This window comes from Coturnix japonica, chromosome 21, assembly GCF_054131305.1.
Source record: "Coturnix japonica strain WE chromosome 21, WE-NBRP24, whole genome shotgun sequence".
Classification (NCBI taxonomy): domain Eukaryota; kingdom Metazoa; phylum Chordata; class Aves; order Galliformes; family Phasianidae; genus Coturnix; species Coturnix japonica.
Genome location: NC_140683.1, coordinates 5,766,111 through 5,780,836, shown reverse-complemented (window position 1 = coordinate 5,780,836; position 14,726 = coordinate 5,766,111). Strand labels below are relative to the sequence as shown.

The following is a 14,726-nucleotide window of genomic DNA, read 5'->3' as shown; positions in this document are numbered from 1 at the left end:
GACACCATGGAGCACCATGGAAGTGCAAGGAAAGGCAGGAGGAGAAGCCCATGGGTGGAGAGCACTCCTGGGTGATAATCAATGCATATTTCTGGAGGTACCTCATGCACAAAGCACTCAGCAGCTGCTCAGGTCCATCCCACACTGCATCCTAACCCTTGGTTCCACCACACAGCTCTGGCCATGGGGAAAGCAGAGGTCTGGGCTCTGCCTGCCCACTCCCTCCTCTGAATTATTTAAGGATAACGAGGTAGGCTGCAGCTCTCCAACAGCAATAAGCAGGAGGATTTATTTATGAACATATCTCAGCATCTGGGTGCCTTGTCCTAGCAACCGAAGCCAGCTGTTCGCCTCTGGATGCCATCACAGAGGGTCAGGGATGGGGCAGCTTTACACAGATGATTTTATACAGTAGCATCTTAACTTCAAATCCATGTATGAGAGCAGGATGAACCCAGCACAACTAATCCTCTGTTTTCCCTTTCTCTCCACATTCTGATTTCTGGAGGACAACACCAGTCCAGTGTCAGGGTGGCAAAATCCCACTCACAGCCCTCCCCTGGGACCCAATGGGTAGAGCTATGAGGCCACGTGCATCCTTAGCAAACACCCATGGGAAGTGCCCCAGCACTCACCAGGAGCTGGATGCCAGCATGCTAATCTTGTCCCATTTCCCCAAGTCCAACTATAGCACTTCAGTGCTTTAAAAAGGGTATGTGACACCCGTGAAACCTGAGCTGCTCCCATCTGCTGCCCCTTCTGCAAGAGATTTTGTAATAAATGGAAAAGGACAGAGCCTGAAGCTGCTACAAATGGGCTTCTCCAGCTCTGCTGGGATGGACAGGACTGTGCTGAGTGATTCTGGCATTTTCATGGCATGGTATCTACAACCAGCAAGGAGAGCAGGAGTTGGATGCAATGATACAATTGCATGAAATGATCCAATCCAAAGGACCTTACAGGTCCATTCCAACTCAGGATATCCTGTGAACCATAATTAGGCCTTGCAGTAACTCACAACCCCATGTCTGGATGTACAGATCCTCCAAACAATCCCTTTTGGAAGAAACCATCATAGCAAGTCAGAAACCCTAAAGAAGCCAGTGACTGCACCAAGGTTTTAGACTTCAAGCTTTTGGCATTAGTTCATGTTTTAAGTTAGCAGCTGGCCTCAGCTCCTCTAATTTTGGCCAAGTTTGGCCCATGGGACCCACTGGCACGTCCTTGCACCCTGTGCCATTTGCTTGAAGGTCATGGGTTGTGAGTAGAGCCTTTATCCCAAACACATCCACCTCTCATCCATGTACAACGAGAAACCCTTCCAGAGAACAAAACTGGAAGTGATCAGACCTCATCTGTAGGATCCCAGCAGCACCCCTTTCCTTATTAACATTTGGTCATCAGCTGACACCCAAATGGACACCCCAAGTTAACTAAGCACGAGTGCAGCCCTGCTCCAGAGCTCTGAGACGAGCACTGGTCACACATCACTCCTATAACAGATGTCTGTGTGTGCTACAGGTCATCCCACCCCCACCTGGGGAACAGCAAGTCATTGAATCACCAAGTCATCCAAGTTGGAAAAGACCTCTAAGACCTCCAAGCCCAACCCCAACCCATCTTACTGTGCCCACTGACATGTCCCTCGGTGCCACCTCTCCTCAGCTCTATAACACTTCCAGGGCTGGTGATTCCAACACCTCCCTGTTCCCTGACCTCAGAACTGCCCCAGCACCAGGGGTCACTCTTTGGCCATGAGCTCCAACACCCCTCAGGCTGACGCCCAGCATAACATTACATCAGCACAGCACTCACGGGGCCATCCAAAGAAAACCATGTGGCTTTGCAAGATGCTCGCGTGCAACTGGAAACGCATCCATCGTGTGGACTTCAGTGGGGTTAGCGGGATGAAACCAGCATTACTCAGATCTGCACCGAGGCGGTGGGAGCTGACCGTGTGACCCGAATTTCCCCAGCACTGCTCCCTGGGTACATCCCTGAGCTTTGGTTCCCATCTGTGAAATGGGATCAAACCCAAGGAGTGATTTTGGGGAAGTGCTGTGAGGCAGCTGAGAAGCACGCTATTAGCGCCCGCTAATAAAGCAGGGCGGAATCAATTCTCCCTGCAGAACGAGGCACATCGGAGCATACCAAAAGCTGCTGAATTTAATTAAACTCAAGCTATTGTGTTACATTACTCATCCCTGGAAAGAACAGCCTCGTGCAGTGCCAAATTTTAGACACGTCTCCTGGATAAAAAAAAAAAGAAAGAATTATGATTCGCTGTTATTTGTGGTCTGGAACTTGCAAAAGAAAAAAGATTAATTCTGATAGAAATTCAGTGGGGAAGCAGCAAGTTTTATCATCAGATAACACAAAGATGATGATTCTGCAGGAGAAGGGCTTCCAACACACGGCCCAGCCCTCTGCGCGGTGCCCACGGGTTAACTGCACGCCCTGGGTTATCTTTAGCTCCAATCTGAACCAAATACTTCTGGAGACGACGAGACAAGAAAATAACAGCTCGTATCATTTGATGTTTCAACACATTATCGCTTGGGGTTTTTTTTTTGGTTCTGAATTCTCATGTAGCAGGGCTCCGCTCTAGAAATCGGTGCCATTTCTTCGTCACTTCAGCTCCACTTTGACAATGACAGATGGATGAAATCAAAAGGGGAATCCAGAGACATCTTTCCCATGGAGAAAATAGAAAACTCTGCAGGCTTACAGTGCAAGATGTCTCAGCGTGGTATGGGCACAGGAGTGGTGCAGTCTCCATCCCTGGAGGTGGCATGGAACCATGGAGATGTGGCACTGAGAGACGTGGCCAGTGGGCATGGTGGGGTGAGTTGGGGTTTTTAGAGGTTTTCTCCTACTTCAGTGGTTCCATAGGGTAGGGAGCCTGGTGGTAGCATGGCCTCCAATGGCAAGGAGTTGTAACATTCCCCCGGTTTGGCTGCAAAGCAGAGCTGTGAGCTTCAGGACTGCACCTTCCTTACGCAGAGCTGCTGGTGGGGAGGGGGCGAGGGAAGCTGCCTTTGCTTTTATGAGCAGATGCTTATGGAGTGACCTCAGCATCCCCCCGACCTACAAAACGGCTCCGCAGCAAAACATCTCAATGACATTTTTCAGACTCTCTTAGGAGCAAGTCTGTGTGGATACATGCTTGCCAAAATAAATGTGCTGGAAGTGTTTTTAGCTGGAAAGGAGCTGCTTTTAGCCAAGGATCTTGCTTATCACCAAAGGAAGAAGCTTTGGTCATTCCTAATGCAGCCCTGAGGGTGTCAAAGGGAGCCATCCCAACTCGACCCCACAACTGTAAGCCCTGTGCTCAAACCTCTGCAGCTTTGTGCTGGTGAGGACTGGGGGCAACAAGGCAGCCATGCACCAGGAGCTCAGGACACGTGGATGGCTTCAGACAGCTCAGGAGCAGAAGCAACCCTATGCATTTTCAAAGCACGGATCCCTTACACAGCTTTCTAAACCTGTTTTATAGCAACACTTGAAGTGTGTGCAATGGATACATAACAGCAGTAAAAAATATAATGGGTAGAGTGCAATTACAGCGAGTGCGCCAGCAATGAATAAAACAGTCCTTGTAAAAGCAGCCTTGCAGTAGAGCTCCCGCAACCACCTCCTCGCTGCTCAATGACACTCAGGCCCTAATTGTTAGAGACTTTAATTGCTCACGTTTTCACACCCGGATGGATCCGCTCCTGCACTGAGCCTTCATCCCCAGGGGTGGAGAGCCCACAGCCCAGCTACCAGCAGCACAAAGCAATGCACCTGTCTAACAAACATGCCTTTGTCCCTCACCCCTAGGGAACCCCCAGCACCCGTGCAGAGCACACCACCATCTACTTTCCCCTCCTCATCCTCCCTAGATGCAGCCACAGAGCAGAGCACAGCAGCGTGACAAAGACAGTGGCCCTTCCTCCTCCTCATTTGCAAACATTATAAAATCTGCTTTATTAACTGCAGTGCCTTCTGAAGAAAGTTACTTAAAGGTTCAGTTCATATATAAAGGACTTACTCAAATTAAGGATCTCAGTAAAAGGCCTTTGAACACGCTGACTCCTTCCCGTTCTCAGATGGTTTCAACCGCGCGCATTACAAATGCATGCAGGCAGCAGGAGCCAATATTCCTTCACCTCCTGCTTTGCTTGCAGAACTCTGCTTCCAGGAAAAACACATCTTGGGGAGATGACAAAACATTGCCCCTTGCTCTTGCTGAGCTCGCCAGCACCAGGTGTGTGACCTGAGCACATGGGTGCTCCTGAGCAGTGGGAACAACTGGGCTGCAGCAGAAAGGCTGAGATAAATGTTAGAAGCAAATCTTGGGGTATTTACGGGGAGCTGCAGCAAGAAGTTCTGCTGTCTTCCAGAGTGTTTGCTCATGGAAACATGAAAAGGGAACAAACATATGCTCACAGGGGGAACCTCTGCACAATATCCCTCCAAGAATGCACTAATCCTGTCCGCTACAGCACAGGCTGCAGCCACACCATGGTGCTCAGCCCAATACCCTGCATGCAATGCAATGCACTCCAGATTGCTGTTTGCCACGTCTGGCTGCCTGCACCTCGTTCCTTGGAAGAAGCACTTTGTCATCTCCACGTTGCTATCCTGAGAGCTATCTGATTTACTCTGCAAAACAGGGTTTTCTCTGGCAAGGTTCATGAATCCAGATATTATTAGACAGAATGACTATTATTTTCCTTTTTCACTGAATAGCATAGAAGATTGATTTTTTATTTTCCTACCCTGCATGCCATGAAATCTATTTAAGGGGAAGTGATAAGGTTGGGGATTTATTTCATTCTTTATCTACGCAATCCTGAATTCCTGCCCCTAAAATACAGATCCATGTCCATGCTGTAAGGCTGAAGACCACACAGGCCATATACCACCCTAATTGCACTGGATTTGCCACGTTCTTTGAGCACCATGCCTAAGCCAACAAGATTTTTCCCATTTATTCCAATGGCAGCATGTTCCCAAGGTTGGGGACCTGGTGGGCAGTCCCACTGGGGGCTGGAGCTGCTGCTGCTTCCCACAGATCAACCTAATTCATCTGCAATTAGTTCATCATTGGGCCTTCTAAGAAATCATCTCAGAAAGGAAAAAGCCCACAGCAATGGGCAGAACGAGGGCTCTCACACTGCAGGGATGGGAAGCAACAGCCCAGTGGGGGATTTTCATGCAATGGCATTTTCTGTTCTGACAGTAGAGCAGAGGAGCAGGGTTAATTCGCAGGGAAAACAGAGTTATATGCAAAGCCCCACTAAGCCTCGTGCTATTCTTGTGTAATTATGGGACCAGAGGGTTCTGAGATAAGGGACTGTAAATGCTGTAAAGATGAATGAGAAAAATCAGCACATTCACAACAGACACCTCACAGCCTGCACACTGCCCTGCCCTGCATCCAGCACTAGGGCTGCCCCTAACAGCAAACAGCCCCTAACTCACAGCATGCCTCTATTCCTCAACCTCCGTTCCCCTCATTCTGGGTGGGATCTGTCAGATCTGTGTTTAACAGATGGGAAGACTCAGAGTTTGTTTTACACGTGAAAAGCTGTTCCCCCTCAGGCGATATCAGCAGAGGGAAAATAACACGTGATGCTAAGGAAACAAACTCCAATGGGGAAAAGCATGGTGTGGGGTGGTTGGCATGAGCTGGGAGTAAAAAAGGGGGGTGAGGACTGGATGTGGCCCCACATCTGGCTATTTGCTGCCACAGTGATGCTGTGCTGCACCCTAAGCAGAACAGCAGCATGGCAAGCTCTGTGGTAAGAGCAAGTGTTCTACACAACTCGGTGCGAGGGCAGGGAAAAGAACACTGATAAAAATGAAGGAGGAGAAAAGGTTCACGAGGCTGAGGACTCTTCCCAGTTAAATTTCTTCCTAATGAGAAGATGTTTCCAGCTTTGTAACATAAACGCACACAAACAAGGAAATCGATAGCAATCAATTTGCAGCGGACCGAACGGAGATGCAGGTCATGGCTCTGCACAGCAAGGCTGTCTGCTTTTTGGAACTCCTCCTCCCTGACTCCTTCTATGAGCAGCCCCAGCAGCAGGGCAGCTCTACCTGCAGCACTTATCAGCCCTGCTGCACACACAGCACTCAGGTGCCTTTCCTAAAGGCAGAAAGGCATTGCCCAGCTGCAGGCCACTGGGAGCCCATTTGGTCTGCAAGGCAGCAGTCCTGAGCAAAGCCTCCATGGAAAGGAGCTGCACCCCACCCTGCTCCCTCCCCAGCTCTGACTCATGGCTTCTCCACTTGTTATTTTTGTAAGCCACTCCTGTGCAGCTGGCAAGGTGCTTTTACCCTGCCTATGTCCCAGCGGCATCCTTGGTGTCTGCTTAACACTGATTTATCCCAGTCATACTAATGCTTCCAGAGAACCCAGCGTGATTAAACACTATGAGTCTGTGCAGGGAGAGGTAGAAACAATATTTAAGGCACTGTATCAAAAAGATCTTACCTAATTCCTTTGGTTTGAGCAATAGTGTGGAAGGAGAGTCTGGATACTGCAGAGATCACCTGGAAATGAGAAAGAAAAATCCTTATTGAAGACAGAGGACAGTTCAGTGAACACCTTCTGCTCCTACAGTGGATGTGCTCCACTCCTCAGTGTGTCACAGCACGGATTTGGGTGGGCACAAGCCAAACATGCCTCTGCTTTTACCTCTGAGCACAAAAGACATCCAGCCTTCAGCTATACAGATACCATGCAACAGCATCGCCTCAGGAAACCCCATCCTGCGGCTCATAGAATAGACTCATTGAGTTGTTAAAGTTGGCAGAGACCTCTAAGATCATCCAGTCCAATTATCAGCCCATTTCCACCATGCCAGATCTGCTGCATTATGGTTCATATAACACAGAGTACCACTGGATAAATATGTATTTTTACTTAATATTTTATGTCTAAAGTCTTGTCACTCCTTCTATCTCTTCACGTTATTAAGGCAAACCTTCCAACGCTGAAAGACTTTGACTTCTTGCACTCCAATAACAATGCACCTTCAGTCTGACAGGGATGGGTGCAGTCCATTGCCTTCTAGACATCAATTAGAATGGCTTCAGCATGAAATACTTCCATTGGCATTGCCATCAAGAACAGTAAGGCCATGAGCTGGTTCTGAGAACTCTATATCTGATACAAGCTCCTATTTTAATTGCTATGAAGAATTTTAAGTGAAGAAAAACAACAGTTTCAGTCCTGTCCAGATCTAAACCCTTGCTCCTATTTGCCATTTCTCAAAGCCAGAATGAAAAGACAAACCTATTATTTCTGTAATGATTTCCTGCCCACTGGAATGAACAGAGATGTGTGACTGGGATGGATAAAGGGCTGCAGGATGGGTTCCTGCTACCCCCAGCCCCACTGCTCCCTGTTGGACAAAAAGCCCATTGGGTTGGGAACATGAGTTGTCCAGTACTTGGCAGTGCTCTGAGGGGACCTCCTGGCTTTGCACAAAGGAGCTGCCACACTTTGGCCTTTCCCAGCTGACTTTCACTTGAAGACCTGAGATGCTGAATTATTCAACAAGGCAAATGAGCCTGTGAATGTTAAAACTTGGCCAATAAAATGTCATTGAGGGACATCCGGCACCAAAAGGAGCCACAGAGCAAGAAGGGATTCTCCTCTCACCTCAGTGCCTTTACTGTCCACTGTGCAATGCTTCTAACGGGGCATTAACAAAGCATCCTTATTTGTTTCTTATTTTAATAAGATGTTACCCCCGACAGTTCCCTCTAATCAAGAGGGCATGGATAAGGGAATTTTTTAATTAGACAAAACATCATTTTTGCCATGGCTATCAAGAGCCTATTTTGGCCTAATTCTCACTCTTTGGAGATTGTTTGAATAGCATCCACAGTACCATCCCTGTTGGCCTGGTTTTTACAGTGATGCCCTGGAGCCGCTGATGGGGGACTGTGAACACTGAGCAAGAAGAAAGCATAAAATTCTTCACTTTACTGTAATATAACAAAAAAGGAGCACAGGCAGAAGTTGCTTGCTTCTGTAATAGGTGTTCCAACCACATGCCCTGCTGCCAGCAAGCTGCAGGCACCAGCTGGTGAGATTCCCACCTCTGCTTTGGGCAAGCACTGAACCAGCTACCATCTCCTAACAGGTCTTAATACCCAAATTGGCAGCAACTTTGAAGACCTCAGTGCCCGTTGTACCAAATCCCTCTGCACCTTCTAACATCACCAGTTTGGGAGAGGAGGTGGAGCTGAACTCATTAGTGCTTTTGGGCTCACTGGGGCAGCCCAGAGGCACTGCATTGTGCCTGCTGCATATGAGCAGTCCCAGGGAAGTCCCAGTTTCCTCTGCAGTCTATTATTAGCCTCGCACAGCACAAAAATCAGTGCATGAATCAGACAGCTGCACTGAGGGTTTGATTTCCAGGGAAATACAAGAGAAAAGCACACGCTTCTCTACATCCATGATTCTTGCTTTGTTCTTTCATAAAAAACCCCAGTCTTGAGCATCCCTGCACATCAAAGCCCAGCACCTGGCTCCAGCAATGAGCTCAGGTACTAAACAAAGCAACTCACTTTCCAAGAGGGATGGGAGCCTCCACAAAGCATGGCAGCCCCAAAAACACAACAGAGCAGAGCTGGGTTGACAGCAGGGAGGGCTCTCCCCATACAGCTCCTGCAGGATGGAGTGGGGAGCAGCAGCTCCACCAGCCCCCAACACGGGCAGCACTAAGCACAGTTTGAGAAGTAATCCTCTCAGTTTCAACAGGATTAAACATCATACTGAAAAGTAAGTAAACCCTGAACTGTTTGCTAAACCATGTCTCATTTTTCCCATTAAGGAGCTTCTTATTTGCTGAGAAACACTGTAATACTTCCTGCCCCTCCTTGCTATCATTTTCTATGAGGCGAGGCAGGAACTGCTCCATTACACATCCATGCAGCAGTTGGCACGAGGGGTCTGTGATCTCAACTGAGGCTTAGCTGCTCCTAGGACACATTAGCACAGCTAATACAGATATGACTCTAAGTGGAATTACACTTCCCTGTAACACTCACTTCCCTTTTCTTTCAAGGCAGCCTCGAAGTGCAGCAGCCTTGTTTCCCAGCATACCCAAGAAACGATTTTCCATCAGTTCCCTGATGACTGATGGCCATTATTCCATAAGTTCTTTTGGGAATCCCCCTCTATCACCCATTGCTCAACAGCTGAGAACTGAGGCTGCACCATCTTGGTGCCCAAAGCAATTGCTTCCAAAGGTGCAGAGCCCTTGGATCACTCTCAGAGGTGCTGTGAGGTTGTCCTCAACCAGTTGGGCAGCGCTGGGAAAGCCCTGAGCCCAGCACTGGGGGAAGGAGGGTTTACAGAGTCATTTGTACACCCTGTTTGGGAAAAGCATGACTATATGCCCGTGTTTGTCTTCTGGGGGGAGCTGTGAGCTTAAATATGGTCTTTTGCAGATTCTTCATCCATCTCTCAGTGCTACATCCTCCAGGAAAACTGGACTCAGTGCACACACGTAGGATGACAAGGAGACACCCAATGGAGCTGTAGAGCAGCTGCACCCATGGGCTGCTCCCAAAGCTGACCTGTAAGGGCTGGCTGGGAAATTCCTGCTGGTTTCACCGCTCAGGGCGAGGACGCTCTTTGCATTCCTGACATTCCAGTTCCCTTTGTGCTTTCTGCCACGAGCTAAATCAAACAGCCTCGCTGCTCCTTTCCCTATGGTATGCTCCTATCCCTATGGTATGCCGCGTGGCACAAGGTCATTGCTGTGACCCAACATAAGGGAGAAGGAGAGCCATGCACACCCCAGCAGGGGGAACCAACCAAAGGTTCCATCCACACTCCTGAAACAAAACCAAGCTGCAAACTGGGATTTTAAACACATCGGTCACTTTGCAAGAATCCTGGAGGAGCAAGAAAACAAGATTTCTGGAAGCAAAATAAAAACCCAACCAACAACAGAACCTTCACACCACAAGAAACCCACTAATTTTCATCTTCCAGTGCTTTCTTTTAGGAATTATGGGGTTTTAAAATAAACGACAAGAAAAAATAAATAAATCATCATGCATAGCACTCTACTATTTCCTCCAGCATTGTTTATTTCCAGCAGTACCACTGTGCATCTAGGAAACTAAAATAAACTCTCTCATTATTTGCAAAAACAAACCGAGCCAGCTGGGCTGCAGCAAGCTTTGCATAGGGAAGCTCCCAGTCTTGCTGTACCCAGAGCTGGCTGCAGGGGCTGTGTCTTGTGCTGAGCCTTGGCCAGGTCCTGTGCATCCCAAACAACCCAGTGTTTGCTATTGAGCAAACAGAAGCGCTACACAGCATCCATAAGCTTGGGCAGAGAGCCTGGTGTTGTCACACCTGCACAGATGGTGCTCAGGGGGAAGATAAAATCAGAGCCTGAAATCTTATAGGTTGATTTTGGGGTTGGTTTGTATCTAAAGTCATAAAGGGCAAAATAAATCCTCAGAGCAAATCCTCTGCCTATGAGTGGGAAGGAACCAGATCGCAGATCTGGTCACAAGCTGGGTAAATTGGTTCTGAGTTGGGTGATGGTATCCAATAGGAACAACACCAATGTGAGGAGCTGCAGGGAAATGGCCACTAAAACAAAAGCAGCCATGAGAGCACAGTGAGGGGCAAGGTGCATGTGTCCAGGTGGCTCCAGTGTGCAGGGGAGAAGCAGGAGCCATAGCCAAGGCAGAACAGTGGCAAATTAAAGTGCCAAAGCAATACTATCCATCACTTGATTTTGCATGAGCCTCTCTCATTACCAACACCTCCGTAACCCAGCGCCAAGCCCTGCAGAGCTGCTTGTCACCAGTGTATCCAAGCTATGGAGCGTGTGAGCCAGCCTAAAATGCACAGAACATAACCAGCTGACTGCAGATCCATCATTCATGCTGTGTGTGCTATTGCATAATGCCTGTAAGGCCCTGCAGCACGTGCACAGCAAGCATAGCCAACATCAAACCTACAGCTGATGTGCAGCCACATCCCCAGACACTGCGCAGCTGAGGCTGCTGCCTCTCAAGCATCCCACAGCTGTTGCAGGGAATTCCTCAAATCAACAAGGTTGGGCTGGCTTTGCTGAAATATCTCGTTCCTATTTGAGGCTGGTAATGAAATCTTTGCCCTCACCTCATCAAATGGGTCAGGATTGAAAAGTATTAAGAAATGAGTTTAGCTGGAGTGGTACTGTGTGAAGCCAGGAACTGATCCTTATGGGTCCCTTTCAACTTGGGGTATTCTATGATTCTATGGATTCCTCTGCATTAATTCCCAACACCATCAGTGGATCAGGTAAAAGCTGGATTTTGCTTCTAATATTCATCAAGGAAGGCTGGACATGCATCGCTCCTTATTTTGCTAAAGGGATTCTTGGCCTTGGGACTAGCAAAGGGTTAAGATAATCTGAAATGAGCATCTGACACAGATTGTCCCCAAGACCTCTTAGCCACAGCCCAGAGCGCCTGTGTCAGGCTGCATTATGGTCACAGTGACAAACAATTACACCTCTCAAGATAATGAGGTTAAGCCCTCTAACAAGAGCACACTGTCAGAGATGCGCTTTCCAGACGAGAGCATCTTTACCCAAACCAAAAACTCCTCTTAGAAAGCATGAAGGACACACACCAAAGGCTGGGGTTGGTTCACCTCACACCCAGGTCTTCGAGAGGATGGAAAGGAGCAGCGTGGCTGCAGGAGCACCCACAGAACCCAATGGTGCTGGGTTGCTTCCCTTTGGCACCCCAACCTGTGGGCTCTGCAGCTCTGGAGCACTGTGCATGAAGGCCATTAGTGGTGATGGGCTACACGGAGCTCTGCTGCCATCATGCCATATTTGCTTGGCTGCTCCTTTTTAAAAAGGGTTATTAAACCCAGCGTTCTGCTGCATTAAACCCATGATTTGGCCACATTAAATGTTGGGGACGCAAACACGCCTTCATTGAAGGGACTGGCAAAAGCTGATTTGCAGTGGGAACAGCTCTCGTATCATTTTAACACCCTTATTTTGAGCAATTTGGGGCCGGCATATTTTCTGCTATTATTCAGCCTTGCAACAGTGGGCAGCAAATGCAAAAACAGCAATATCCCCTGACAGGGAGGAGAGAAGGGTAATCAGGTGGACTTAGAGCTAACAGCACTGTACCACATCATCATAAACTTGTCAGACATGCACACACATCCTCTCCCATATTTAAGGCACCAATCTGTCTTTCCCTGTCACAAAGCATTGGATGGAACACATCCAGCTGTAACTCAGTGCCCCATCCCTGAGCACTGAGGTCTTTGCCATGAGGAGGCATCTGAGCTCCTCAGCTCCTTCTGCAACTTGGATGTCCCCATCCCACAGCCAGGTCCAACATGGAGCAGGTCCCTCACCTCAATGAGACAAAAGCAAAAGGCAAAAGAGGGCAAGAGCAAGGCAGCCTGATATAGAGGAGCCTTACTATGAGTGGAGCTGTGCCTGGATGCACCATGCAGCTCCCACACTGCTCCCAGGCACAGAAATTAATGCCCTGAAACCAATGCTGCTTTCTTTATGCTGGCAAGTTCCTCTAACACAACAGCAATAAATACTTATTCTGCTGCTTAATGGCCTCTCCTCTCCGACACGGATGCTGAGTCTCTGTCTCATCCACTTACTTCTGCTATCACTATCTGATAGCCTGGCAGTGAGTGAGGCGAGGAGTTTACTTTGATGGGACTTTAAAGGACTAGGGGAAAATAAATGCAGGCAATTGAGGAAGGGAGCTAACACCAAAGCCACCAAACACTGAGGCTGTGGGAATACTGGAGATTTCCTACTGGGAATGGGTGGAACGATACCCATGGCAGCAATCTATGGGCATCTCAGCACTGCTGGGAGCTCTCATGCACATCAATGTGACCCCAATGCCAAGTGCTCAGAGGAAGGGCCTGAAATTAATTACACATCCACCTGACAGCATCTCCACCACTTTTACCAGGCTGAGTTTGACCCCATCAATTTGCAAGTGATCATAAACGAGACGGCTGTTTAACATGAGCATGAGACAAGGGAAATCAAAAAGTCTTGATATCTCAAAAATTATTGATGGGAAAAGCTTGTTATCACCTCCAAGTGCTGACTTGGGAATAAGTCATTAGGATGTGTCCTAATGTAAGGGTGTAAGGTAGCAGCAGCCACTCTCACATTTCCACATGATATGGAACAGCATTAATTAAACAGGATGCTGAACTACCTCAGTCCTGGTATGCAGCAGTGCATGGGGACAGCTGTGTCACCCCCCCATCTGCTGCCCAGCACCACAAACCCTCACTTCTTTCCCATTGCACCACAATACACTTTGCCTTTGTGATCCAGGAAGCCCCAGCCACATTCTGCTTTTCTTAGAGCAAAAACGGGATAAATTTAGGCAATGGGAGCGAGAGGGAAGGAGAAATGAAAGGTGTAGATGTGATTTTAGCATCCTCCTCATAGCTGCCCAGAGACGAGGAGGGCTCCCAGAGATGCCTGAGCATAAGGCAGCCTGAGATGCAGGGCTGCTTCCCGGGAGCCCAAGCACATTGCTCAACTGCCTCTAAGAAAAACACAGAGGGTTCATTTGCATTGCTTTGTAATAGTTAGAAAAGCGGGCTATAAAAGTACATCCTTGGGGAAACAAAGCTAATGAAGCCAGGGAACTGTGCTCTCCTGGAAATTAGAAGGGAGAAAGAAAAACCCAAATGGCTGAGGCAGGAACTTGGTTGAATTTCCTGGAGCTGCTGCCAAGGTAATGCCCAGCTCTGTGCCTGGCCAAGCCAACTCCTTCCCTCTGCCCCAATTAGCAAAGCAGCAGATCTGTAATTAACCTGGAAGGATGCCGAGCACTCAGCACGGGATGGAGCAGCAGCACGCTGGGTGATAGGCACAGGCTGACCTCAAAAGGAAGGAAGAGGCAATCAATCAGCCTTTAAAATAGGTAAAGAATTGCTGGCCACGTTTGAGGGGCTGGGCAGGGAGAAAGGACAGCCCTTTTATTTCCAAATCCAAAGGATCTGCTTTGGGATGCCCCTGCCCTGTATGGCTGCAGGCCTATGATGCTCTGCAAGGGGTAAATAGCTGCATTTCCACTCTGCTTCCCTCTCTCATTGAGAAGAAGGGACAGACAGGTGGGAAGCTTTTAAAAGATTCAGCTCAAGCACAGAAGGAGGTAGAAGAGTGTCTGGTTGGCTCCAAACGTCTGGACCATGCAAACCAGCAGAGATCCTGCTGAAAGCACTCAAACCTGCTCAGCACTTTGCCCTTCGTGCCTAAAGAGCAAGAACACAAGAGGAAGGAAAAAAGCCTTGGATGCTAATTAGCTTAAACACTGTAAATACATCCGCAGAGGCAGGCTGCAAAGCCCTGAGCACAATGGCTGATGTCACCAAACAGAGCTCAGCTTGCATCGCCCTGAGCTGCCATGCAGCACCAAGCCACCAACAAAGAGGCATTGTGCCAAGCTCTACAAGCACGTGGAAGGAAACACCAGCAGTAACACTGCCACGCAAGGAATGCTGCCAGCTAACTGCTGCCTCTGTGCTTCCAGGCGGCCAAAAAGCTGCCCTACATCTCCATTGGCTCTGGAGAATCCCAGCAGAGCATCTCAGTGGTGCCCCCAAGGCTAAAGCCCATCTTGTGCCAAGCAGGGTGCTTGGAATCATCTCACATTGAGCTCTGTAACTCACAATGCCCAGCGTCATA

The 14,726-nt window shown here is 48.5% G+C and overlaps 1 protein-coding gene across 5 annotated transcripts in view; it reads right to left on the bottom strand.

Moving 5' to 3' along the window:
• The window catches only part of VAV2 (vav guanine nucleotide exchange factor 2), a 93,884-nt gene that overhangs the window by 28,096 nt on the left and 51,062 nt on the right, over positions 1-14,726 (bottom strand). For all 5 annotated transcript variants that reach the window (XR_014936231.1, XM_015879279.3, XM_085521189.1 and 2 more), the window contains exon 3: positions 6,488-6,546. Coding sequence is in view for 4 of the 5 variants with exons in the window: in XM_015879279.3 (XP_015734765.1) it covers positions 6,488-6,546 (59 nt within the window). In the remaining variant the exon portion in view is untranslated. The remainder of the gene's footprint in view (positions 1-6,487; positions 6,547-14,726) is intronic.